Source organism: Panthera leo, chromosome A1 (assembly GCF_018350215.1).
Source record: "Panthera leo isolate Ple1 chromosome A1, P.leo_Ple1_pat1.1, whole genome shotgun sequence".
Taxonomy (NCBI): Eukaryota; Metazoa; Chordata; class Mammalia; order Carnivora; family Felidae; genus Panthera; species Panthera leo.
This window is the reverse complement of record NC_056679.1, coordinates 211,919,706-211,946,158: the sequence shown is the minus strand read 5'-3', so window position 1 is coordinate 211,946,158 and position 26,453 is coordinate 211,919,706. Positions and strand designations below refer to the sequence as shown.

The 26,453-nt window shown below is 41.6% G+C and overlaps 1 protein-coding gene across 1 annotated transcript in view; it reads right to left on the bottom strand.

Moving 5' to 3' along the window:
- ADAMTS12 (ADAM metallopeptidase with thrombospondin type 1 motif 12) overlaps nt 1–26,453 on the bottom strand; it is a 307,211-nt gene that overhangs the window by 74,254 nt on the left and 206,504 nt on the right. Inside the window, exons 13-14 of the mRNA XM_042903184.1 lie at nt 14,631–14,764; nt 6,260–6,380 (exon numbers count right to left, since the gene is read on the bottom strand). Coding sequence (XP_042759118.1) covers nt 6,260–6,380; nt 14,631–14,764 — 255 coding nt within the window. The remainder of the gene's footprint in view (nt 1–6,259; nt 6,381–14,630; nt 14,765–26,453) is intronic.

Here is a 26,453-nt window from a genome sequence, read left to right as displayed (position 1 = left end):
TGCACTTCCTCAGCGACAGAAACTAAGTGGTCCCAAGAAAAAGTCCAGAATATGCCTCACTATGGGATTAAGACAGCAATCTTAATATAACTTGAAACTGGTGTCAATTCTTCACTCTAGGTGAATTTAATACAACCAAAAAGATCAGCAGCAGACACTCAGGAGCTACCGCTGGAAGAACTGAGCACATAAACACACAGGATTGGGAAGTGGATGGGTACCATGTGGTCAGGTGCAGGAATAATTCCAGGTCCAGGCAGTTGCTCCGCATACTCCATTCCAGGAATTTCCTAAAGGTGTGGACACTGGCAGCAAGTGTTTCTAGAAGAAACTTTCTGTGTCTTTCCTCTGCTTTCTAGGCTGCAGATTTTTTTTTCAACGTGCTTAATTGCGAAAATGAAATTGTGATGAATCTCAGAGGAAACCTAATTAATTTAAATATTATGCCAAGAGAGTTACAATAACTCTAGTATGTGCATCAAACCCACTAAACAGATATGCAAATATATTTGGTATATATTTAACAATATTTAAATAATATTTAATAAGGTGAATTTTGTATGGAAACTGTTCTAGGTCAATAAAAAGATTGTAAGGTATTTTTTTTAATTTACAGGGGTTTGCTTTGTTTGTTTTTGAGAGACAGAGAGAGAGAGAGAGAGAGAGAGAGTGAACAAGTGTGCATGCGTGCTGGGGAGGAACAGAGAGAGAGGGAGAGAGAATCTTAATCAGGCTCCACATTGAGCACAGAGCCCAATGCTGGGCTCGATATCATGACCGTGAGATCATGACCTGAGCTGAAATCAAGAGTCAGGTGTTTAACCAACGGAGCCACCCAAGTGCCCCATAAAAATATCTTAAAATTGAAGTCTGAAAACATTCCGGTTGTGATTAAATAAGGGGAGTAGGAATCAAGGCTGGTGCTTTGGGCACTGAGTTAAATGACACAATTTCCTGTATGAGAGTTCCAGGGCACTCAGAGAATGTGGTCTCTTGTTCCCAGCAATAGATGAAAGCAGCCAGTATGAGCAAGACCAGGAGCTGGTTTAGTGGTCACTGGGTCTGGCAATGGTCAACTCTAGAGAAGCCAAGCAAGGCCAGAGGAATCCAGAGTGGTGGTTTTAGGAAGTTAATGAATTAGTCCAAGAGGTTAAAACTGTCAGGTTTTAACATTTAAGACCAAGGTAGGTGAGTAATACAGAATCAAGGAAATTAGGCAGCAGTGGGAAAAAAAAAAAAAAAAAAAACACCCCGAAGCTGAGGAACTAGATGACAAAAGGTCAGGGTTCTAGGCCAAAGAAATTGGGCTATGAGAGTTTGGGATGGAAGTCAAGGCTCTGGGTAACAAGCCCAGGGTGCCCTTAGAAGAACAGAGCTTAATGTTCTATCAGCTTCCTTCCAAACCAGGCTCCTCATTTAAGTTGTGCCTAAGGGCCAAGTGGCAGAGTGGGGCCCAGGCCTGTTACCCATTAGGGTAAGGGAGAGAAGCTGACAGGAAGAGAGTCATTGTCTTATTCTTTCTTCTACCTACCCCATGCCAAGTACACAACAGGTACTTGATTAATGTTTCTCAAGTCATAGAGTGAATGAATAAATGAACGAGCAGATGATATCTGTACATAGCTCACTGTATTCTGGACCTAAGTTCTTTAATTTCAGACACGTCTACTCATAGTAACCATGGCACTATAGCAACATGCCAATTCTTTTTTCTTTCTCCAAGAGAGCAAATGGAAGCTATTATGGAGGGTCTACAAGAAAGTGGGCCTAATGTTCCTCAAGTGTGACACTAATTAAAAGGCATGACATGATGCTGCCATCTGGCACACAGCATCAAATCTACTAAATGAGGTCCTCTCCACAAAGAGAGACAAGGACTTAGCTTTTGGGATAGCCCAAGAAAGCCATGAATAAAGACATCTTTTCTTGGAGACTCTGCCCATCTTCAACACTTAGATTTCAATAAACATAGGATCAGCCTTAGGGCTAAGAGCAGGGGGAAGACAAAAAATACCAGACAGGGTTGAAAAGGGCCTCAGAAATGGAGGCCCAAAGGGGTGACTTCCCCATGGTCAATGGTAATCTGGATCAGCACCTGGTCTCTTGCCTCTCAGCCTATTTTAATTCCACATCATCCATCATCGTCTTTCTTTCCTTCATAAAAAAGGACAGGGGCTAATATTTCATATCTCCATAGTCAAAGGCAGCAGCAGCCAGAGAGGAGGATAAGATGGGTCCTTTCATGATGAGCATCTCTAATGCAGACCTTCTCCACTTCGTTTTAAACCTACTCTGTTAAAAGAAATCTATGAGCCAAAGTAAAGCAAAAAGGGAGGAGAACACAGGCAGACACATGGATCAGTTAGGCCATGCAAAGTTTGAAAGATTTCTGAATTCTTCTAGGTGACTGACTACATATTCGCATCACTTTTTAGTCACAGAGATGATCTTGCCTCAAGTGCTAGTTGTACCTGTTGCCCGAGTTCATCATTTTTCTAGTGTTGTCTGATAGTTGCTTACTTCTCTCAGAAAGGAGACACTGGGCTTTCTCTCAAGATCATGGTTGTGACAAGAGCCTGTAACAAGGCTCTGGAGATTTGATGACTAAGTGTAAAGCCATTTCCAACCACAGCTCCCATGTAACTGACTGCAGATATATACTTGCTCTGGGAATAATCCTCCATAAGGGCTCACCACGTGTCACAAATTCTTGAAGGCAAATGGGATGCCTTCTCGACCAGAGAGATGAAGTTACAATGGGAACGCCCCAAGCCAATCACTGCCAGCCACCAAAGTCCTCCACAGTTCTGGGTGGAAAGACAAGGAGAAAAGAATACTTCAGGATATTCATAAGAAGGGAAGGATTCTGAGATTTATGTCTGTGGGCCAGAATCAGAAAGTGACAAAAACCCAATATTACAATAGTGGTTTACAATATTACAAATGCAATATTGTACGAAGTCATGTAAAAAAAAAAAAAAAAAGAAAGAAAAAAAAAAAAGAGCTACAGCTAAACCGAAAAGGCCCATAGGCAGGGTATCACGGAGGGAAAATATCTGATTCAGATATGCCATCAGCATAACTGTTAATGATGTGGTCTCCTTTATTGTCAAAGGAATATGCAACCAACCTTAAGAAAACCATTTTTCATTCGAATTTATATAAGCGCTGACTGAATACCTCCTATAGATAGAAATTATGTTTGTTGACGTGGGGGTTGGGCAGGGTGGTGATAGAGCCTAAAAGATGATTCATCCCTCAGTTTATAACTGCACTAGAAAGAAAGAATACAACAGAAGCAGAAGTAAGGCAGCATACAAGACAGCATGTAAGTAAGCACAGAAAACAACTAACTATACCTTGGTTGTCTTCAAAAAGAGGTTGTTAAGTTCCCTCTTTTGACTTTGGCCCTTGGATGAATCAATCTGCCCAATGCAATCTAACTCCATTTCACAGAGTTTTGCATCACTTTGTGGTTTCATTCCCAAGGTGGGGTGGCGGCAGCCAGGGTCTTTATGATGTATCTAGCTTTATTAGGCACACAGCAAAGTTGGGACTTGCAGAAGGCCTGGTGGGTATAAGGAACACAGACCACCACCCAGCTGGGTGTCAACAGAGTCCAGAGTGAGATCTGGCTGGATTTCCCTACTGTGCTGGGGGTAGCAGTGCCAGAGGGCTTGGAAGCCCTGTCAGGATATGTACAATCTAAAGTGGACAGGGGCTCCTGGGTGGCTCGGTCAGCTAAGTGTCTGACTTTGGCTCACGTCATGATCTCACAGTTCGTGAGTTCGAGTCCCACGTCAGTCTCTGTGCTGACAGCTCGGAGACTGGAGTCCGCTTCAGATTCTGTGTCTCCCTCTCTCTGTTCTTCCCCCGCTCATACTCTGTCTCTCTCTCTCTCAAAAATAAATAAAATGTTAAAAAAAACAAAGTGGACACACCTCTCTGGGTGCCAAGAGCCATCAGAAGTCCTCGGGGAAGCAAATGAGAGAAGGAGAAATGAAAACCAAAGTCACAAGGGATGCCAAATGCTCAGTGGTAGGCACATGGCCAGCGGTATCAAGGTCTCTAAGGCAGGTGTGGGGGTGGCAGGGAGGCTCAAGATGCTTCTGATCCTTTCTCCTAGGAAACCAGAGTAGAGATGATAAAAACCCAGAACTAAAGCTTGATTTCCTAAGGGCTTACTTAAAAGGTTAAGTGGTGGAGATTCAAGAATGAAAGCTCTGCTTTTCAAAGGAGTTACCATAGTGTTAGGAGCACAGCATATCTGAAGCCAAAGATATGAGCCTCTACAGGCAAAGACATAATACTGAGGTTAAGTGTCCAAACATGATTTGAAGGGTTATTTTATAATCCAAGTAAATAAGGTCACACCTAAATACTGGAAAATACTTATGTAACAGCTTTACAAGATTGAATAAATATTACCTATCATAGGATGCTTGATCATAAGCCAAGACCTACTGGGTTATTATTCACATTCTTAATAAGTAATGCAAAGGATATGTTTCATGCATAATAAAGCCATCAAATAGACATAAAATATAATCCTTCAATGATAATTCTAAAGGGCAAGACAAGCATTTCACTTTACAATTTAACCTTATTAATTCAATAGTCAAAGCTCAAAAAAATAGGTGTAGAAATTAAACACATTTGGGTCATCCACTGTTATGTGTACTAAGGACCAATAAAGTATTTAGTCAATGCACCTGATACTTGAGGGCATACTCAGTTACTTCACCCTGGGTGATGAGCATGTCTAAAAGGGACGCATTACTTTGTTGGGACCCAGGAAAAGGGTGACCCACTACATCTGGGAGTCCCTGTCATTTCCCATCCTGGGTGTCACTCCCAGGGTGCCCTTCTCTTCTCAGGACCTACCTGGGTAGTGCACACTGGACTCCCTACTCCCAGCACCCAGATTTCTTTGGAATCCAGAGAATTAACAACCTAACTGTCCCCTCCCCAAAGTAGCCTTGAGCAGTGACCAGTGGGAGCTGGCATACATTGTCTCAGCTCTCTTACCCCTTGGGTGGGAAAACTCTCATATACAATTCTTTTTTTTTTTTTTTATTTTTATTTAGTTTTGAGGGAGAGGGAGAGACAGAGCGTGAACAGGGGAGGGGCAGAGAGAGAGAGGGAGATACAGAAGCTGAAGCAGGATCCAGGCTCTGAGCTGTCAACACAGAGCCCGAAGCGGGGCTCAAACTCAGAGACAGTGAGACTGTGACCTGAGCTGAAGTCAGACGCCCAACTGACTGAGCCACCCAGGCGCCCCATCTCATATATGATTCTATACTGGGTCCTACGTAATGGTCACTGGCTTACTGACACACCCTTTCTTGACTCTCCTCCTTTCCCCGTTCTATTTCCTGCATGCCCTACTGGCATTTTCCAGGATCCTCCGACCCTCAAATAAACTGCATCAATTTCTTATCTTAGTGTATTTCTGTGGGAGCCTGAGCTATGATACTCAGTTGTCTTCATCATCTCTGGGCCTAACTTAGACCTTCCCAAGACCCCTTCAGCTATATACAAATCACTGATGGTGCCATGGGACCAGCTTAACTGAAAACAAGTATGCAGGTCCCATAGCTGACTTGGGGTGAGGGTAAGCTCTTCATTCCCAAGGATTATTAGCAGCCCAGAGCTGCATAAAGAACAAACCTTGTGAAAGGTCATCATGGGAAAGGAACAGCAGGGTGTAGGTAAGGAGGGGACATCAGGTAGCAGCAAGCACCTGGAGAGCCATAGGGCACCAGTGGGTAGGAACCCCTTCCAGGGAGAAATGGGGAAGAAGAGCAAGCTGAAGTGACTTTGCCTTGCCTCTCCTTTGGCCCTGAAAGTACACTCCGAGACTTCTGCCATTAAGCCCACTGCTGGGCTTCTCTGCTCTCTTAGAGCCTGCCTTGTGTCTGCACCCTTCCCAGCACCTTCTGATCTCTCTCTCTCCCCAGGTTCAAGGTCTGTTCCTAAGCCATTGGCCTTCAGTCCTGGATGCTGTCACAGGGATCATACTCATTCCTGTTCCTGGGGACAGCCCCCAGGTCACTTTAGATCCCTGTGTGCTGAGAGGTTTCCTGTAATTGCCTAGCCATCAACTCCTTTCCTAAAACTGTCAAGGAGCCCTTATCCCTTTGTAGTGAAGGCTATATTCATGTTGAGTTCTTTGAAAGCTACAATCTGCTTTAAAACATAGCGATCAATCTTGCCCTCTATTCTCAGTCCCCTGCCACTTCAATTATTTGTTTGTTACCAGATCCTTCTTTCTGTTTAAACATCTTCTTCACAGTCTGGCAGGCAGAGCCATCCCCAAGGCACACACCGCAGCGATCCTCCGTGGCATTGGAGCCGATCTCATAGTCACAGCCGACCATCTGTGGGAAAGAGAGGCTAAGGGTGACTGATATAGACAGGGAACGTCACACCGGCCTTGGACATCTGACTTCTCCTTTCCCCCTTTGCTCTTGATGAGATCGGGGCTGGGGACAGATGCAAGAACAACAGTTCCTTTTCCTGGTGGCAGCCACAGGAGCATCCAAAGCATCCACTGATAGTAAAGGTTATACCTTTACCATCCAAATGCAAGAACCATGCAGATGCAAGAACAACAGTTCCTTTTCCTGGTGGCAGCCAGAGGAGCATCCAAAGCATCCACAGATGGTAAAGGATGGTTAGAGGGGAAAGAGGTACCCACTGAGTGGGTCTCCAATTGCCTCTGAGTCACAGGCAGAATTGAACACAGTTCCAAAAATTCAACATTGAAAATGTCTTGGAATCAGAGTTGATGGAGTAGTTAAATCCCCTTCCTATGTACAAACCTCATTCCCCTTCCTCTCTAATGAGAGTTTCCAGGGATGATGTAATTATTCCACCTATAATGTTCAGTCCCTTTACATTCCTCACTGAGGTTATCTCTGCTTCCTGTCTGAGCACAGCAGGCGAACCAGCAGCCATGGAGGAAGATCTGGCTCAATGCTGAGACTCCTTGAGTCCCACGAGGGATGAAATCAGTTGACCATCATCAGATTCTTTTGAGCCTCCTATCACCCCAGCCCCAATGCACTTCACACATTGCCATATCCCAGCCATTGAGAGCTTTCTCCTGTGAGCTGAGACTGAATTTACCCGTGTGCTCTGGACCTGATCCCTTCCTAGTGTTCTGCCTGCCGGCCCTTCTCAGTCATCTTCTTTCCCTCTCCATGGATCCATCTCCTCAGCCCATCATTATGGCCCACTCTTTCCCATCCTAAAATCCCCATGCTGGAAAAGGCATGTTCATCATGTATCATCAGATACCAAAACATCATGACACTTAGATAGAAAGTGTCTAAGTTGAAGGTCTTTGTTGTTTGCTCTCTGGTAAAAGAGAGAGGGGAAACGGTACCATATTCTACTAGTCAGATTGTTCTTCTCTGTTTGTGAAGAATTGTGCCTAGGTAGTCTTTTTCTTCCTCAAAGACAATTCCCTTTCTTGTTTTATTTATTTTTTTAAGTGTTTATTTTAATTCCAGCGAGGTAACATACAGCGTTAAATTAGTTTCAGGTGTACAATATAGTGATTCAGCACTTCCATACATCTGCTGGTGCTCATCACATTTCCTGTCATTTCTAAAGCCATCTCAAATCGACTGAAGGGAAGAACAGTTTGGGTTTTTAAATATAACCCTCCCTCCACCAGCTGAACAGAGGATTAATGGCCAGTGACAGAAAATAACTCCATTCCTCAAACTAATTGTCTCTTCAGGTCCAAGGACTGTGCTACCTGATCCGTTGGGAAAAAACAAAGTGCTAAGAGATTTAAAAAATTAATCATGCCAATCAGAGTGGGGAAAAAAAGGAATTTTCTGGATGTGTACTCAGTGGTCATGAATAAAATGTCAACCTTTCACAAGCGATATAGTTACATCAAGCTGGAGGGTCCTCTAATAAGCTGACTTTTACAAATAATACGCCCAGAGACTTTCATTCCTTCACTGATTAGGGAAGAGCCAGGGAAACTTACTCTGAGACAAAGAAATTTTAAAGGGTTCTTTTTAAATCTCTGCCAAACAGGGATAGATAAGAATGTGAAGAATAAAGGAAAGAAAACCAGAAAAACAAACACTTGAGCCCATCTTTCCTCTCCAGCAATATTTGCCAGCGTACTTGGGAGCGGAGGTGGGGGTGGGAGATGGGAGACCCAGCAAGTCAAGTGTCTCACAGAATATGTCCCATAGAATATTCAATGCATTCTTGTAGAGTCTTCACACCAAATACTTCGCCCATCAGCTGCACGCAGCATAATCAACACTGAATAAGTGTGTAACAGAAAGCCTAGGAGGGCATAAGTCAGCCTTCCTTGCTCCACATAAAACACAGGGGATCTCAGGGGAAAATAAACAGATTTCACTGTGATTTTTCATGCCATGTGCTCTGGCAAAAGGGCCCACAACAATATTGTCTTTCTGTTTTCAGGAGAATCAGTGGTGGCTCTCCTGCTGCTAACAAATGTGGACAATGACTCCAGCAAGACTCTCCTCTAATGTGACTGCTAGCATGCCAGACAGCCCCTCCAATGGGCAACATTTTTGAAAAAAAAAAAAAAAAATTGATTTCCCATAATTCCTTTATTTAAAAAACAGCTTTTGGGGCACTTGGGTGGCTCAGTTAGTTAAGCATCCAACTTTGTCTTGGGTCATGATCTCACGGTTTGTGGGTCCCATCCCCTGTGTTGGACTCTGTGCGGACAGCTCAGAGCCTGGAGCCTGCTTCAGATTCTGTCTTCCTCTCTCTCTGTGCCTCTCTCTCTCTCTTTCTCTCTCTCTCTCTCTCAAAAATAAATAAACATTAAAAAAACAATTAAAAGCAGGTTCGGGGTGCCTGAGTGGCTCAATTAGTTCAATGAATGACTCTTGATTTTGGCTCAGGTCATGATCTCACAGTTCCTGGAATTGAGCCCTGCATTGGGCTCTGCGCTGACAGTGCAGAACCTGCTCAAAATTCTCTCTCTCCCTCTCTCTCTGCCCCTCCCCTGCTCATGCTGTCTCACACTCTCTCTCTTTCTCAAAATAAATGAATGAATTAATTAAATAAATAAACAGCTTTATTGAGGTACAGCAGATACATAAAATACAGCACATCTTTAATGTAAACAACTTGGTAAGTTTGGACTTATACAAACACTGCTGAAACTATCCCTATAATCAAGGTAATAGGCATATCTGTCCCCTCCAAAAGTTTCTTTATGACTCTTTCTGTGCATGTGTGGTAAGAAAACTTGGCCAGTGAGAGGGTCGATCCCCTCAGCAGATTTTTAAGTGCACAATATAGCATGTCAACCATAGGCATCACATATACAGCAGATGTCTAGGACTTTGCCTCCTGCATAACTGAAACTTCGTACCCATTGAATAGCAACTCTCCATGGTTCCTTCCCCTCAGCCCTTGGTAATCCCTGTTTTAGTCTCAGCTTCTATGAGTCTACTTTAGATTCCCACAGTGGAATCATGTGGCATTTGTCCTGTGACTGGTTTGTTTCACTGAACATCATGTCTTCCAGGCACATGTCACGTGTGCAGGTCTCCTTTTTTTTTGGAAAGCTGAATAATGTTCCAAAGTAGGTATACAACATGGGATAGACCACATTTTCTTTGTCCACTCATCTGCTGATGGACATTTGGGTTGTTTCCATATCTTAGCTGTTGTAAATAATGCTGAGTACATGTGAGTACAGGTATTTCTTCAAGATCTTGATTTCAATTCTTTTGGATACACACCCAGAAATCCCATTTCTAGGTCATATACTTCTAGTTTTAATTTTTTGAGAAAACCTCCTCTACACTATTTTCTGTAACGGCTGCATGGTTGTACAATCCCACCAACAGTATACAAGGGTCCCAATTTCTTCACATCCTCATCAATGCTTATCTTTTGTTTTTTTTTTATATTAGCCATCCTAACAAGTGTGAGGTGATATCTTATTGTGGGTTTGATTTGTATTTATCTGATGTTTAATGATGTTGAGCACCTTTTCATATACCTGTTGGCCATTTATATATCTTCTCTGTAGAAATATCTACTCAAGTCCTTCACTCATTTCTTAAATTGGTGTATTTGATTTTCTGCTATTGAGTTGTAGGAATTTCTTACACATTTTAGATATTAACCCTTTATTATACGTATGGTTTGCAAATATTTTCTTCCATTCTGTAGGTTGCCTTTTTTTAATGTGTATTTATTTTTTAAAGAGAGATAGGCAGAGTGGGAGAGGGAGAGGGCCAGAAAAAGAGGGAGACACAGAATCCAAAACAGGCTCCAGGCTCTGAGCTGTCAGTACAGAGCCCGACACGGGGCTCAGACTCACAAGCCATGAGATCATGACCTGAGCCAAAGTTGGACATTTAACCCACTGAGCCACCTAGACGCCCCTATAGGTTGCCTTTTTTATTCTGATTATTATGTCCTTTCTGTGCAGAAGCATATCATTAATTCTTAACCCCATCATTTGGGCTGAGGAGCGTACTATCTTGGATATTATTTAGAGAAATCAGGTTCCAGTCTTTCACCCACACCTCCAGCCCTATTAGTGAATAAATAATATGTATTCTTAGCAATTCTCATATTTTGCTTACGGTTAACACTGTTTTACTTTGTAAATTCTCAAGTGACTGAGAACTGAAATACCAATTTCAATTACCTAATCCACCTGGAATGTCATCACTGCTTTCTACAGCCCTGTGGCAAAGGTAGAGATTGAAAGTACGTCTGGTTCTAAGATGAGACTCATTCCCAGCCTGTGAAACTTTAAGTGTAATGACAGGGCAGATTTAGGCTTAACTGAAAAGAACAGGTAAACGATACTGGCATTTGATAAAAGGGACAGTAGCAATAATGCTGTCCTCATCATAATTTTTGAGGGTTAGGATCTGGCATTCTGGAGGGAGATCTGGCCCGGAGAAACTGATATGAGGATGTTCAGCAAATCGCTGAAATGGCCAAAATGGCCTTAAGAGAGAGCAAAGAAAGTTCAGGACAGTTACTGAGAGAAATGAGAGAGGGAGCTCACTGAGGACAGGTAGAAAGACTGTCAGGTAAGGTGGAAGACTCGGTTGGGATTGAAGACCACTGACTTTAAGGGCACAAAGTCACAAAGTTGAATGTTTATTTTAAGAAGTGTTCAGTAGTTTGAGGGCTCTTGGGTGGTTCAGTTGGTTCAATGTCCGACTCTTGATTTCAGCTCAGATCATGATCTCGTGGTTCATGAGTTTGAGGGCTCCACACTTGGGATTTTCTTTCCTTCTCTCTCTGACCCCCTGCCATGTTCTCTCCCACTCTCTCTCAAAATAAATAAATAAACTTAACAAAAAGAAGTGTGCAGTAGTCTGATCATAAGAGCAAAGCAGGGTTGAACAGATCCAAGGTCCAGGGTGAAAGGTGATGAAAACCTAAGAGGAGAAGTCTCAGGACTTCTGATGTGATAGATCAGGAGACCTGGGCTGCTTAGGAAGGAAGTTAACCCAGAGCTATACTGACTGGGAGAGAGGAGAGAGAAGAAACTAAAGTTCAAGAACTGGTTCCCAGGAGAAACGGGTGAGAACTGAAGACTAGCAGACTGCCCTAAGATAGTAGGTGAAGCTGCACAGCCAGGCAAGCTGGGGGCAAGCATGGGACCATCTGCCCGTACATTTAAAAGCTTATTCCCTGTCATGCCTGTGATTAAAGATAGGAGATACCCTGAAAGGTCTAAGTTTAAATTCATATCTTTGATAAACAAGTTGAAAAGTTTACTGTAAGCTTTTTAAAAATGGGGAAGGGGCTGGGGTGCCCAGGTGGTTCAGTTGGTTAAGAGTGCCACTCTTGATTTTGGCTCAGGTCATAAGCTCACAGTTCATGGGATTGAGCCCTGGTTCAGGTTCTGTGCTGATAGCAGGGAGCCTGCTTGGGATTCTCTCTCCCTTTCTCTGCTCCTTCCCCGCTCATGCTCTCAATCTCTCTCTCAAATTAATAAAAACTTTAAAAACAATGGGGAAGAGGCATAGATAGTTACTCTTAGAACAAACTCAGTCCTGATCAAGACTAATTCCCTTAACAAGAGAATCTGCAAATCTAACAGGCCAAAATGCTGGCAAATATTATAACTGCAAAATATAACTGGCCGAATATATGAATATAAGCAAACATTTTCATATTCACAAAGAAGATAGATTATTAGACCCTGCTTATATTTTTTTCTGATGGTGTATCTTTTTATTTCAATATATGTTCAATTCCCTTTGAAAAAACTGTACTAATTAAATAAGAAGACTAACAGAGCTGAAAATAACCACAACCTGGATCCTTGGAAGGTAAATTGTTTTCAGGCTATTAAGGTAAATTTGATTTGACATAATCTTTCAGCTTAAAACCTTGTTCAGTGTGGTAAAGAGAGAAAGTGGGTAATTATAGCTTCTAAAAAGCCCTGATTTCCAAAAAGAGTAAGTCAAGCTGAGAGACTCCAGCTTATTCTATTAAGTTGATTTAACTGGTGTCAAGAGAGGCACCCAAGACCCCTTATGTTTTGTTCAAAACACCTGTGTTTCCCATGCTGTGCTAAAGATATTGTCTCTCTGCTTGCAAACATGTTTAGGTCTAACAGATAATTTTAGTATCACATTCATTCTTGGTGATTAAAGTTCTCAGCCGTAGCTCCATGTGGCAATTACCTGGGAAGTTTTTAAAATGTCAATGCCCAGGCCCCGAATCCCAGAGGTTCTGAATCAATAGGTTTCAGATAGAGTCCAGACATCACTAGTTTTTAAAGGGTCTTCAGATGATTCTAATAGGCAGCCAAGCCTGAGAACCACTGCTTTGGACTGTGATGGGGCTGTTTTGGCCCGAATTAGCTAGACAAACCTTTCCCCACTGTGGAGAATAGATCTAACCCAAATACATATTGATTACTTTTGGCTCTTTGTAGCTACAGTGATAATTCCTAATGAGTGTGAAGAAGGATTTCACGTGAGCTCCTTCTAATGTAGAGTATGACTGTGACTTGCTTTCAGCTCATTCATTCCCGGGAATCATCACGTTGCCTCTTATGCTTTGGTCCCTACTGGAATAAGTCAATAGGCAAATTGAAGGTAATAAATGTATCTTCCCAGGGTCCTGAACATTCATGGGCAAGGGCTTTCCATGGCAGCAACTCAGTCCAGTGGGGAAAAAATTATGATAAACATTGGCAAAAACAAATAAAATGCATTAAGAGTTTATTGTGTGTCAGGGGCTCTGTTAGGGGCTTAAAATATATGCCTTTATTCTTCTTGACACCAATGAGGAGGACACATTAACATCCCAATTTTAAGAAAAAGAAACTGAGTCTCAGCAAAATGTATAGAGTTATATGGCTGGTAAACAATGGTATTAAGTTCATATTCTAGAGCCTGAGAACTAAGCATTATGCTTTACGAACACTTAATTAGAACTTTATAACTTTTCTTTCACTGATTAAAAACACCTTTTCTTTAAACTGAGATTTATGCCTGGGTGTTGGATCACAAAACTTGTTCATCAGTTCTTTGCAAACCAGACCGCAAGCACTGGAAAGGAATTCTTCAATGGTTGCACAGATAAAAGCATTGACGAATCAGGTCTCAGTAATTTATAAAAAGGTGGAGTTGTGGGGCGCCTGGGTGGCTCAGTCGGTTAAGCGGCCGACTTCAGCTCAGGTCACGATCTCGTGGTCCGTGAGTTCGAGCCCCGCGTCGGGCTCTGGGCTGATGGCTCAGAGCCTGGAGCCTGCTTCCCATTCTGTGTCTCCCTCTCTCTCTGCCCCTCCCCCGTTCATGCTCTGTCTCTCTCTGTCTCAAAAATAAATAAACGTTAAAAAAATAATAATTTAAAAAAAAAGGTGGAGTTGAAAATGGAGTCAGTGTGGAAAAGTTAAACAGAAATCAGAAAACTTGGCTTAAAACTACCTGTCATGCCATTTCTCTTCCTGAGAAGACCATGTTGGCAATCAATGTAAAAACACTTTGTGCAAAACACTATACAAACCATTGTTAATTTCAGCTTTTTTCTCAAGTTTAAGTACTCTGCTGGCAAGTAACCAATGAATAATTAAGAAAAATTTTTTTGATGTTTGTTTCTGAGAGAGAGAGAGAGAGAGCGAGTACAAGCAGGGGAGGGGGAGAGAGAGAGGGAGACAGAATCTGAAGCAGGCTCCAGGCTCTGAGCTGTCAGCACAGAGCCTGATGAGGGGTTCAAACCCATGAACCTCGAGATCATGACCTGGATCAAAGTCAGCCGCTTAACTGACTGAGCCACCCAAGCACCACCAAATGAATAATTTAATACCATTCAAATAATCAGGGTTGCCTTTCCTAATAATTCTTCCTTGAATTTGGTTCTTCTTCGGTTTGGCCTTACTCTATGCCTAAAATAATATCACAGAGCACATCAACAAGTCAAGTAAGAAAGACCACAGCAGGAGGGAAAGTTTTCAATTTCAAATTGTTGACCCTGATGAACAAGTCTTATCTCATAGACCATATATAAAAGCCAGACCACATGCAATTATCATGAAAGCAAAAGCTTAGAACATCTGACTTCCTAAGTTAATAAAAATCATGATTTTATAAAGTTGTAGATGAAGGAAACATACCCAATACCTTACATATGCCATTAATACAGACATTTCTGCTGTTGCCGCCTTCAAAGCAAGGGGTACCATCAATGACAGCATCCAGCATTTTCTCGGAAAACTGGCCATCTATGGGTCGGCAGTAGAGCTCACAAGGATGTGCTGGAGTGAAAAAGAAACAAATCCTTGCAAGTTAGCATTTTTAGCTCAGCACCCTTCCTGCAGGATTCTTTTGTACATACAATGCCCCCAAGTGTTGTTCATCTGGAAATTCCCATCTTTCACCTTTCTGTGATGCATGCTGAAATGTAGGCTTTTTTCTTTATCCAGTTAAAGGGTTTTACAACAAATTAAATTGGGAAGATTGTAACCCTTCATTACAAATGATGAGATCTTTTTCAATCCAACACTGAACTGGGCTTGTAAAAATAAGATGCAGCGCTTCTGAGGTTAACCTAGAAGAGAAATATTAGCAACCAGTGCTGTACGACTCCAGACAAGCATTGACACCTGCCCACTACTTGCTGCAAAGTAAGTGGACCTCTAGGGAAGAGGGAGTCCCCTCCTAGTGGGCCAACTCCCTACTTAACACCACTGCCACAATCATGACCCCACCCCCAACAAATATCTTTCTTTATTCTCCTCAAATCCGAGAAGTCCTTGGACACAGATTTACAGACACGGAGAAACAGAAAGTCTGATTTTTTTTTTTATGCTGAAGCTGAAGCCTATAATGGTTTACCATAACGGTCTATCTCATCATGCTGGGTCCTACAATGAACGCATTCTAGGGTTGAATTTTCTACTCCCTTGTGAATGCGGATAGGGTGATTTCCAGCACAGGAATGGTTCTAAAGATTTACTTAATAAAATATGTACCTATACACAGGTAACTACAGTTATCAGAAAGATAGATAACTTTTAAAATACAAATTGCCTTAAGATTTTTAATAGGTAATACATGTATAAGAAGAATTCAAATAGTAATTTTCTTTTGAATATTACATCTTGTTTTTTTTTTTTTTCAAATGAAAAACTTGAGAATTTCTTTTTCAGAAAGGTCTTTCTAGGGGGTAACCCCTTTTGGAGCTGTTTATTGGGGGAAATCCTTGAATTTCCTCATGGTAAGACCAGCTTAGGGCTCAATGAGACCACCCACAGGCCATGGACCAAACCCATGTTGGATGGGCGGCAAACGCAAAGCCAGAGTGCTCAACCCTAGGCATGGCTTCTTGAGGATGCAATGATCCATTTGGTAAAGAAATAAAAGTATAACTAAGAGCAGAAACTCAAACACTGAAACCCTGGGCAAACTTTAGACAAAGGTCAAAAGCATCTGTTTAAAGCTTAAAGGAAAAGGGTAAAAGTAGATAAAGAACAACTAACTCATTTTATACAACGAGCAGTGGATAGGTGGTCTGAGAAAATGAACAAAGTCCAAATGAGTTGGAGAGATCACAGCACAAAGTGCCAATGGAAAAGGGCCAGAAAACTCCCGGGACCAGGTAAGACATGGGATTATTGTAAACTTCATTCCTGGCAGTGTGATTAGCTCTGTCACTGCCTGAACTGAGCCAGCAGTACTTACAGGGAGCCTTCTGGGCACAGCTCTGCCCTCCTAGAGACAGAAACATCCATCCAGGTGTGCTGAGTCGAGGGAATCATTTCGTGAAACACAGGGCTATTAAGTACTTGACAAGTTAAGTAGAAGGATGCAGGCAGGGAAACACTTTTAAATAAGACTTTGATTTGAGCTTTAGAATTTGGATTTGAGATTTTGTACTTGGACACATAAAGCAAAAATAGAAAGCAGCCCTGAAGAGTTCTGGAGCTTTTCTATAGGAGTTACCTGTTTCAGCCTGCAGGGAAGGCCTGGGACCAGAGAGGGGCCTACGGCACAAAATTTAAGAAGGCACTCACTGCCAGGAGTTGCATAAATGGGTCCTCCTAGCAAGTACATCTCCATCCAGTGGCAGATGTTGCAATGAATTCCAGAACGCTAAAGTTCCAATATTTGCCTTCATTTTACTCCCCCTGGGCTTGTGCTATTTGACTCCTTCCCCAGAGGAAAACACTACTAGGGACTTTCACTACTCTTATTTATATAGTGAGGTAAGAGGAATTTTGCTTAATAAAATAATAGCCAATATATCACTTGCACACTATTTCCCAGATCTGGTTGTTCTTCATAGTGGTTATCTATCTCATTTTAACAATCACAATCACCCTATGGTGTTAGTTGTTTTATTGTCACCATTTCATAGATGAGGCATAGAAAGATTAAGTTTCCCAAGACCTCACAGCTTGAGTGGCAGAGCTAACCCTGGTGGTTTAGCTTAGAGCCCACTTTACTAACCTCTAACCTACAGACACAGAATTTTCTTGAACAAAAGACAAATGTCTTTGATAAGCTCTCTAAAGAATCCACTCTTCATGTTATTAGGCAATGCATTTATTTACAGATCATATCTGAGGTGCCAACTTGGTAGAATTCCAGTGGGGCTCCATTTTAATATCTTCTCACAGTGCTTAAATATAGTGAGAATCATCAGACTCTGGAGCCATTTATTTCTACAGAGAGTATATGTAAAAGTTTTAGCTCATGAAAGTCCAATATTTCCTTGAGAAAGTTACTTAAGCTTTCTGTGACTCCGTTTCTTCATCTGAAAAAATGGGGGTAATAATATCTACCTTGCAATGTAACTGTGAGGGTTACGATGGAGATTGTATGTTGAGCGCTCAGCATGGTGCTTGATATACAGTAAGTGCTTAACAAATGGCAGTTATTATTGTTGTTTTCACCTCCTTATCATGAACTCGATAAATTCTAAAGATCCTTGCAGCTGCCCCACCACGCTCTGCTATCTAGCATGATAGCAGCCAAAAGACACATATTTTGTAATGCTGATTCAACTCTCATTCCCACACAGACAAATCTTTCCTGAAATAGCCTCTTCTCCTTAGATTATTCTGTTATGCCACTTCTAATCAATGCTGCACTAAATTCACACTTTGTTTCACTATATTCTAAACACTTTCTGTCTTGTTGCTATAGCATAAAAAATTCTAGATCCTGCTAGGTCAGTAAGTGGCTCCATGATCTCCCTTTACTGCCACTGTGGACCTGGTTCCAAGATGTTCCACTCATACAATAACTACTGAGGTCCTCACAGCTCTACACTTCCAAGACTATGAATTTTACAAGCTCCTCAACCAAACTGCCATACCCTCAAGGGCACTTCAGTCATTTGTGCATTGACCAGCTACTGCTGGCCAGCTAGCAGCTAGATCCACAGGGATTCAGTTCTCAGCCCTAACTCTCACATCTTGCCCAAGTCCTTCTTGGTCTCTAGTCTGCACAGAGGGGATTGGCAGAGCATAATATTAAAATCTCCAATGAGGTATTTGGCATTGAGTGGTTATTTAAATGTGGCAGTTATTATCATTAACCTTTCCTAGTGAATACTAGCAGGACATTATACCTAGAAAAGGCTCTTAACCCATGTTTACTAATTAACAAACATTATAAAGGTCAGCACTGTTAGGGAGAAAATTTTGGACCAAGTGGCAAAGAGATCATCTCAATCCTGACAGATAATCAACTCAGTCATAAAAATGAACCTTGACCTTAGTGATAGAAGTCAAGGATGCTGGGGCACCTGGGTAGCTCAGGTGGTCAAGCGTCTGACTTTGGCTCAAGTCATGATGTCGCAGTTCACAAGTTCGATCCCTGCATCTGGCTCCACACTGACAGTAGAGAGCCTACTTGGAATTCTCTCTCCCTCGCTCTCTGCCCCTCCCCTGCTTGTGCTCTCACTAAATAAATAAATAAATAAACTTAAAGTCAAGGATATTCATTGAAATAATGAAAGTTTTACCCAGAAAGAAAAGGACAAATCAATTTAGTTGTATTTACATAATGTTGTTTAGTATATTCACAGACTCACTGTGCAGTACTATGAGAAAGGAGGTAAGCTGTAATGCCATGACGTTCTGCTAATGAATAAAGAAAGCCGCAGAATTAGCAAAGTATGATTTCATTTGTGTGCAAACTAAAATCAGCTGTTAACAATGGTTGCCTCTAAGGAGTAAGTTAAGCATGATGGGATGAGAATTTATTTTTATTTCATTCTATTATGCACACTTGCATTTTTTTTAAAGAAGCATACGTTCCTTTCAAAAATAATGTCTTGGCTCTCAGACAGCAACACTGGAAAGGTCTCTTTTCTTCTGTGATAATAACACATCTCCATGGAGAGAGGCCCTCATTTCCAGACTTCATTTTGCTTGTGCAGTATGGGATTACTACGTCCTTCAAGGTTAGACAGGCTAGCTGACGTATACTTCATGTAAGAAACACAAATTTCTCCTGAATCTAAGCACAGTGGTCTCTGGTGTCTTAGGAATAATATAATAAATAATCTTTGGGCAACAACAATAATAGCTTACAGACCCACCTGTCCCGACTCCCCAAACTTGCACACCTATGACCTATAGGGGTGCCTAAGGCCTGAAAGAGCCCTGTACTTGAAAGCAGCCTTGGGAATTGAAGGTTCAAGGCTATTTCAGCATTTTAGAAGACTGAACCCCACTTCCCTGTCTTCTCCGCTGGCCTTTGTTTTTCATGGCACTCTGGGCATGTCATTAGGTGATCTATGATAGGGCTCTGCAGAAGGAGACAGGGGTAGCAATAGACACTCTTAGTTCTCAATGGTCATCATGAGTCTCAGGAGTCTGTCCCAGACATCAGCCTCAATGATTCTGTAACATCCACAGAATATTTTCACTGTCTCATATTTATTCATCTGTCCTGACACATCCCTTTGTCTGGATCATAGATTTTTTTTTTTCTCTACCTTTCAAGAGCTTTCAAATCTATTTATAATTCAGCTAAGTGAAACCTCTCAGACTCATTTACTGGTGAACTCTCACCCTCACACTGATTAATCCTCTCAAAGGAAGCTTAGGTAGCTGAATGAACTTACTGAATCAAAGGTTGCATTTTCAATTCTGGTGAAACAGGATGGCTCAACATTTTTGGATAATGATGTTAAAGAGTGGTCATTAGAAGTGAAAGATAAAACTTGGTACGAAGGATAAAAAATATTTCTTAGGTCAAGGAAAACTTTTGACGCATTTCACGTTCGTAAGTAGATTGCTACTGGAGTCTCACCATTTAAAAAAGTCCAGTTTCTAAAGTCCATTTGCAGGCAGGGCCCCATGGGTATGAACCCCATGCAGTTGGCCAGGGCTTCACACGTGGTCGAATGATCTGTGTCGCTGTCTTAAAGCTTTTAATTTTATATTTGAACTTGTGTTTTCTAAGTAAGGTCTGATGAGACTATGAAGTGTGTTATACCAGCAGAAGATGCATGTTATACACACACCTTCTGTTTCTTTTCAGATTTTAAGAAATACCAAACCTGAAGCAAAAGGCATAACTTAAAATGTTTTATTGTTGTAACAAGTAATATTTAACTTAAGACAGAAACTCAGTTTAATCAGCTGAGCTGAGCCTTTAGATCAGCTTGGAGGAGGGCGCCTGGGTGGCGCAGTCGGTTAAGCGTCCGACTTCAGCCAGGTCACGATCTCCCGGTCTGTGAGTTCGAGCCCCGCGTCAGGCTCTGGGCTGATGGCTCGGAGCCTGGAGCCTGTTTCCGATTCTGTGTCTCCCTCTCTCTCTGCCCCTCCCCCATTCATGCTCTGTCTCTCTCTGTCCCAAAAATAAAAAAAAAAAAAAAACGTAGATCAGCTTGGAGGAAATAACAAAAATATATGAAAAGTCCTGACCAAAACTCAACCGAAACTCAAATAATTACCAGGACTCTGTAACTTTCGCTAGTCTAAACTTGTATAGTCTTTTACCTTCTGATAGGGTAATATTACAATCCCCAAATATATCAAAGTATATATTAATTAAACGTAAGAAGGTATTAAAATTAATAAATTCTACAATAACCATGGAGGTATAAAAACCAAGAACAGAGCTATTTTTTTTAATAAATTAAACCTAGGGGGTGCCTCTGTGGCTCAGTTGGTTGAATGTCTGATCTTGGTTTTGGCTCAGGTCATAATCTCACGGTTTGTGAGTTCAAGCCCCACGTTGGACTCTACACTGACAGTGTAGAGCCTGCTTGGGATTCTCTCTCTCCCTCTCTCTGCTCCTCCCCCGTTGTTGCTTTCTCTCTCTCCCTCTCTCTCTCTCTCAAAATAAATAAATAAACTTTAAAAAATTAAAGTAACTAAACCTATTTCACTGATATCTTAGACTTTCTATTTACTATAAATTTTTGTGTTATGTTATCTTTTGATTATGATGTTTAAGAATTGTGATGATACATTTGGAATTGCAATTTAATTTATTTGAGAAATATAGTCATTTTGTGATAATGCTTAAATGTTGAGAAAAAATTGGTTTTCAAAGATTCAAGACAGATTAGTTGAACAAACCTAGCATTCATCATAATGCAAATAATTTTGGGGGCTCATCTACCCCCAACCAGAATTCCTGGGCCATGAAATCATCTGTTTTTTAAAATAGAAACATCATCCTTGGTAAAATTCAAAACCCAATGCATTGTTGTTAAGGACACAGGCTAATCGCAGTCTCTGTTTTACTGGTTAATATTTAGGCTGCGGAGTCGGGCCTGGGCTAACTCCTCCTGGCTCTACTGTATAGTCTGAGTTTGGGGAAGTCAATTCTCTACATCCACTAGCATGTCCATAAAAATTGGGTCAAAACCTTAAATTTCCTCACAGGATTTTCTTATGGAGATAAAATTAGGAAAATGCACATACCATACTGAGTGAAGTGCCTGGCACAGAGCAAACACTGACATAAATTTAATATAAGCCGTTCTCATTGTCAGTTAGGAATTTGTTTCATCGCAAATAGCAGAAAAATGTTGCTTCCTTGTCTTAAATAGACAGGAGTTTATTTCTCCCACGTGACAGGAAATTCAGAGGCAGTGATGAGTGAGCTTGGGAAGCTCAGGGCAAAATACAGGCTGGCATACACCCCCTTTCCCAGGTGGAATATGTGTGATATTCCTCGGACACTCCTGGCTGCCCAAGAGCAAAGTGAAGGGGTTTAAGTGCGTGTCATGGTGATGTGGGAAACTAAGACAAATGAAAAATTAAATTTCCTTACTGCCTACAGCCCATTGACAAGTCTTTGAGACCAGCAGAGTGACTTCCCTCTAGGAGCTCAGCTACCTTGATGATGACACTTTGCTGGGGGCAAAAGAGAATCTTAGCTTAACATTATCCCAACCTCGAGGATCCTGTAAGTCTACTTCCTTTATCTCAACTGCTTCAAGATATATGCTGACAATCATACTCCAAGCTTAGGCCGCGCCCCCCGCCATATACATCTGAAGGGTCTCATGACTGAGGTTTTATTAAACAGTAATAAGTGGTATTTCCCTAGCAACAACTGGCCCCTCAAAGTCCTGGAAACCTTGCTTCCAAAATACCTTAGAGTCTTACTCTATTCTTGACCCCCTTCCAACCTGAGGGTCTATAATGAGTTACCCGTCACAACCCCAGTGCAGCTCTTCCTGCCCACAGGTCCTGTCCCAGTGCTTTAATAAAATCACCTTTTCGCACCAAAGACGTCTTCAAGAATTCCTTCTTGGCCACCGGCTCTGGACCCCACCATCACCCCAAAACTTCATCATTAGGAGTATAAATCTCTCCTCCTTCCAGTCTTCCTGCTCAGCCATCTCAGCAGGGGCATCAGCTTTCTGGCTGCAGTGTGATCTGCTGTACCCCCAGACAGCAGGAGGGGGAAGGGTGCATGGCAGAAAGGTAAGGGGGTGAGGGCCAGCGGGGTCAGTGCCTATTAAAAGCCCTCCCAGAAGCCTTACCCAAGTGGGGACTCCATCTTTATCTCTTTGGTCAGGATTGGTTTTCCTGGGCATATGGGTTCCTGAGTCTTTCCGTTTTCCCTCTTCTACTGTAGAGGAAAGTGAGGGTGAAGAGGGTTGTGATTGGCTTTGAGATGTCTGCAAACATCATCCTTATTAGTCCATCATTTCCTCTCTTGAAGCCATAGGAATCCCTAACTAGTCAAAACAGGGGCTTCTGGCTAAACGATCTCCCAGTTGCTCCCCACACTTATATTCTCTTTAAAGATTGTTTCTCTCGAAATCCCAAGTATTCCTGTAATAAGCTCTGTGCACACCACCCAGGCCCTCCAGGTGCTGGGACTCATCCCTCCAGCTCCTGGGAGCACTGCCAGCACTAGCCCTGGGAGCTTCCTTACCAAGGACACTCACTCCTTCCCAGGGTGGACCACATGCCGGGACCAGTCCCTGTGGGGCATAAAGGTTTGGCTCTCCCACTTCAACCTGGCAACCCAGAAAGCCTGTTGCAGCCACAGAGCACCCTGCGGGGTAGGATAAGGCCTCTGCTGAGCCTGCACTGTAGCTCGGCTCCCCCTGCACACTCCCTCTTCCTTCCCTCTTCCCCCTCTTCTTCCACAGCTGCTGAACCTCCTGTATGCTACTCCTGTCTCAGAGTCTGCTTCCGAGGGAATCCTAACTGCAGCAACTCCTCAAAGGTATTCCTGAAGGATTCTATTCCACGAGGAGCAGATGTGGTTCAACTTCACGTCAGACCCTCCACATTTGCTGGGAACCTCACTGGCTTCAAGCATTAATAAGGCTTAAATATCTAGAAGCAACAACTGAAAAATGAGCCTAAATGAATTTGGGCTAAATTAGGTAGTCTGAGAAAACTGAAGACCTAAAAAGAGAGGGAGATTCCAGGAAAGTGATGACATCAAGATCAGGCTCTGGTCATTTCCTAATAGAAGATGCAGGATATAAACACATTTCTATTAACATAGGCCAATGAAGTCCCTGGAAATCTATACAGATTAGTTTAGGTCTATCTATCTATCTAACATCTATCATCTATCTATCTATCATCTATCTATCTATCATCTATCTATCTATCTATCTATCTATCTATCTATCTATCTATCCATCCTATCAGCCTCTTAGACTTATGCTTCAATTCCAGCTCCATTATATAAAGTCCTGTAACCTTAAATAAGTCATTGTCTCCTCTGAGACTAAGCTTCTTTATCTGTAAGGATGGGGAGGGGATAAGTGAGACAATATAGAGTCTCATGCTGATATAAATACTGGCTCAGAAAATGCAGTTGATCGTGGCAGCTCTTCACACCAGTGCCTACATGAAAGTGATCAAATGGAGTTTGGATAATTTTTTTTTTCCTCAGGAGTGTTGGTTAAGAGAATGTCTATATTGGAAAGGAAGTTGATCTAGATTAGCAGTTTTCAAATCTTTTAAGCAGAAGAATTAATTTTCTTTTTCCAAACAAGATCTTCAAATAAAGCAGATAAAGTCAGGATTTTATTAAGCATAAATGTTGTAAGTTCAAGTATATAGCGTTTAAAAATAAGTCAGTGGGATCTAAAGAAATTATTAAGATAAACAGAAAATTTTGAAATCAAGCTTATGGATGGCAGTTACAGACTTACACTGGCTGCAGCATCTAATTATTTTCTGTGAGTTTTTTGGTTGCACAGTATTGAAAAATCTTGACTCATACAGACAAACAATTGCAAATGAGAACAGGTTAAAGAAACTCAACCTACAATCCCAGGATATTTTTCAATTAAATTATGTTCATGAGAGACTTTTAAGGTGTGCAGAAAGCCAAATTAATTTGACTGTGTAACTTAGAGCATTGGTGGCCTTTCATATGTTAAAACTTAATATATAATAATTTTGAGTGTAAGCATTGCTCTATGGCACTTTTAAATGCCAGTTTAACATTTTTTTTTTGAAAAATGAAAGTAGAATCAAGCATTTTGGGAAGCGCTGGGATTCCAAGCAGCAGAGTATGAAAACTACAAGATTTGATGGAGTTTCTTCGATTATTCCAAATGTTTAAATCTATGACTCTTCTGTCATTGGCTAGTTAGTGCATCTCCTGAAGGTCACTTACCAAGACAGTTAACACCACCCACTGTGTGGGCTGAATACTCTGCTGTGTATTTACTTTATCCAATGGTAACTTCTAATGGTAAGGCTGGGAGGGGGAAGTGCTCAATGCCTGGCCTGGAATAAATGCTCCATACCTAGCTGTTGACATGAACAACCAAGTATACTTCTCTCTACTAGGGGTGCCCATCAACTAAGCAAATAAAAACTCTGTAGGTTAGAGTTTAATAAGGGAAGTAAATCAGTGTGTTGATCAAGGTAGTAGCTACTCGGGTGAGCAGCTAAGTCATTATGCTTAAATAATGGCACAGGAGCCTGCAAGAAAACCACCAGGATGGAGACAGAGGCTGATAACCCAGGTATATAGTGTTGACACTCAGCTTAATTCCCTCATATCAGCCTCAACGTCAGTGACAGATGCAAACTAACCACAACAAAGTAAGTGAAATTTATGTCTGCTTTCACGATTCATTTATTTAGTACCCATTGCTCTGCTATGTAATATGGAGGCATACGACAAACGCTTTTTAAATAAATGAAAAGCCAAGCCAAACCAAATATTTGTATTCTAAGCCCAGTTACTCAAGCTGTCAGAGTTCAGCACACACAATCCCCACCCTGCATCAGGCAGGGAGCGGACCCTGTCACAACCCTGGGATAGTTATGCTATCTTAGTTCTGGAAGGTTGCTCATTTGGGGTCTATAATACTACTGTCCTAAATAGTTCCAACATAATAGAGAATGTCAAAAATATAAATATAGATGGTACTAATTGGAAGTATCTTTCATCATTAGTTTCTTGTGTCTGTGCGTGTGTGTGTGTGTGTGTGTATGTATATATGTGTGTGTGTGTGTGTGTGTGTGTGTACATGAGTACACACATGAGTTTGGCTGGATTCAAATGTCAGGAACAGGAAGCTGAATTACACTAGTAACCAAATGACTCATCCCCCTAGAGCAATGAATGATGCTCAACAATGTGGGGGCAAGGAGAAGACATTGCTCGTGACAACCAAAAGCCTTCAGGGTAGTTTGGGGACCCAATACGGGCAAAGCACCGCTGAGTCTTTCCTTCAAAAGCAATTGACTATACCATTTTTTTAACAGTCCACATATGTAATTTTCATTCACTGGCTGACATCTATGATTCCTCTTGTGTTTTCAGAAACACAAGATGAGCACTGGGTGCTCATTTTTGGGATGAGCACTGGGTGTTGTATGGAAACCAATTTGACAATAAACTTCATATACTGAAAAAACAAATAAAATAAATCATGAAAAATTTTTTGGTTAGTTATTTTTTACTCCCTGACTCAAATCTCCTTAGCTCAGGAAAATCTTTTCTCTTTCATTCTCTACTTGAATAATAACACACTGCACAGATATTTTTTGATGCCAGTCTATAGCTAATGGTTAATGATTCTTCTTCATTTTCAGGAGAGAAGGAGTAACTGGTGCTGATACAGGGGTAGCATTGCCAAAGTTGTTGTCCCATTCTGCAGTTCGGTTATGTCACCATGCCCTGATGAGCATCCTTTAATTACTTCATTTTATTTTGTACCCTTCTTATACTGTCCTGTACTTTAAAAAAAAGTTTATTTCTGGCCCAGAGCTGGCTCTCACTTATTTCTGATGAAGGCATTCTTATCATCCTGTTTTTCCTTGTGCTTTTCTCCTGTCAAATGGAATTATTGACTCTATTTTAAATGTCTTCCCTTTTTCTTCTTCCAGTAGTAAGGCTTCTCATGCTTAAGAGTCCTCAACACTTCCTTAGAAGTCTTCCCTGAAATTAGTCCAAACTTACAATGACCTTTTCTGAATTTCTGCCAAAATTATAGTCAGTTCACACTCTCATCAATGAGCACTTTCATCAGTA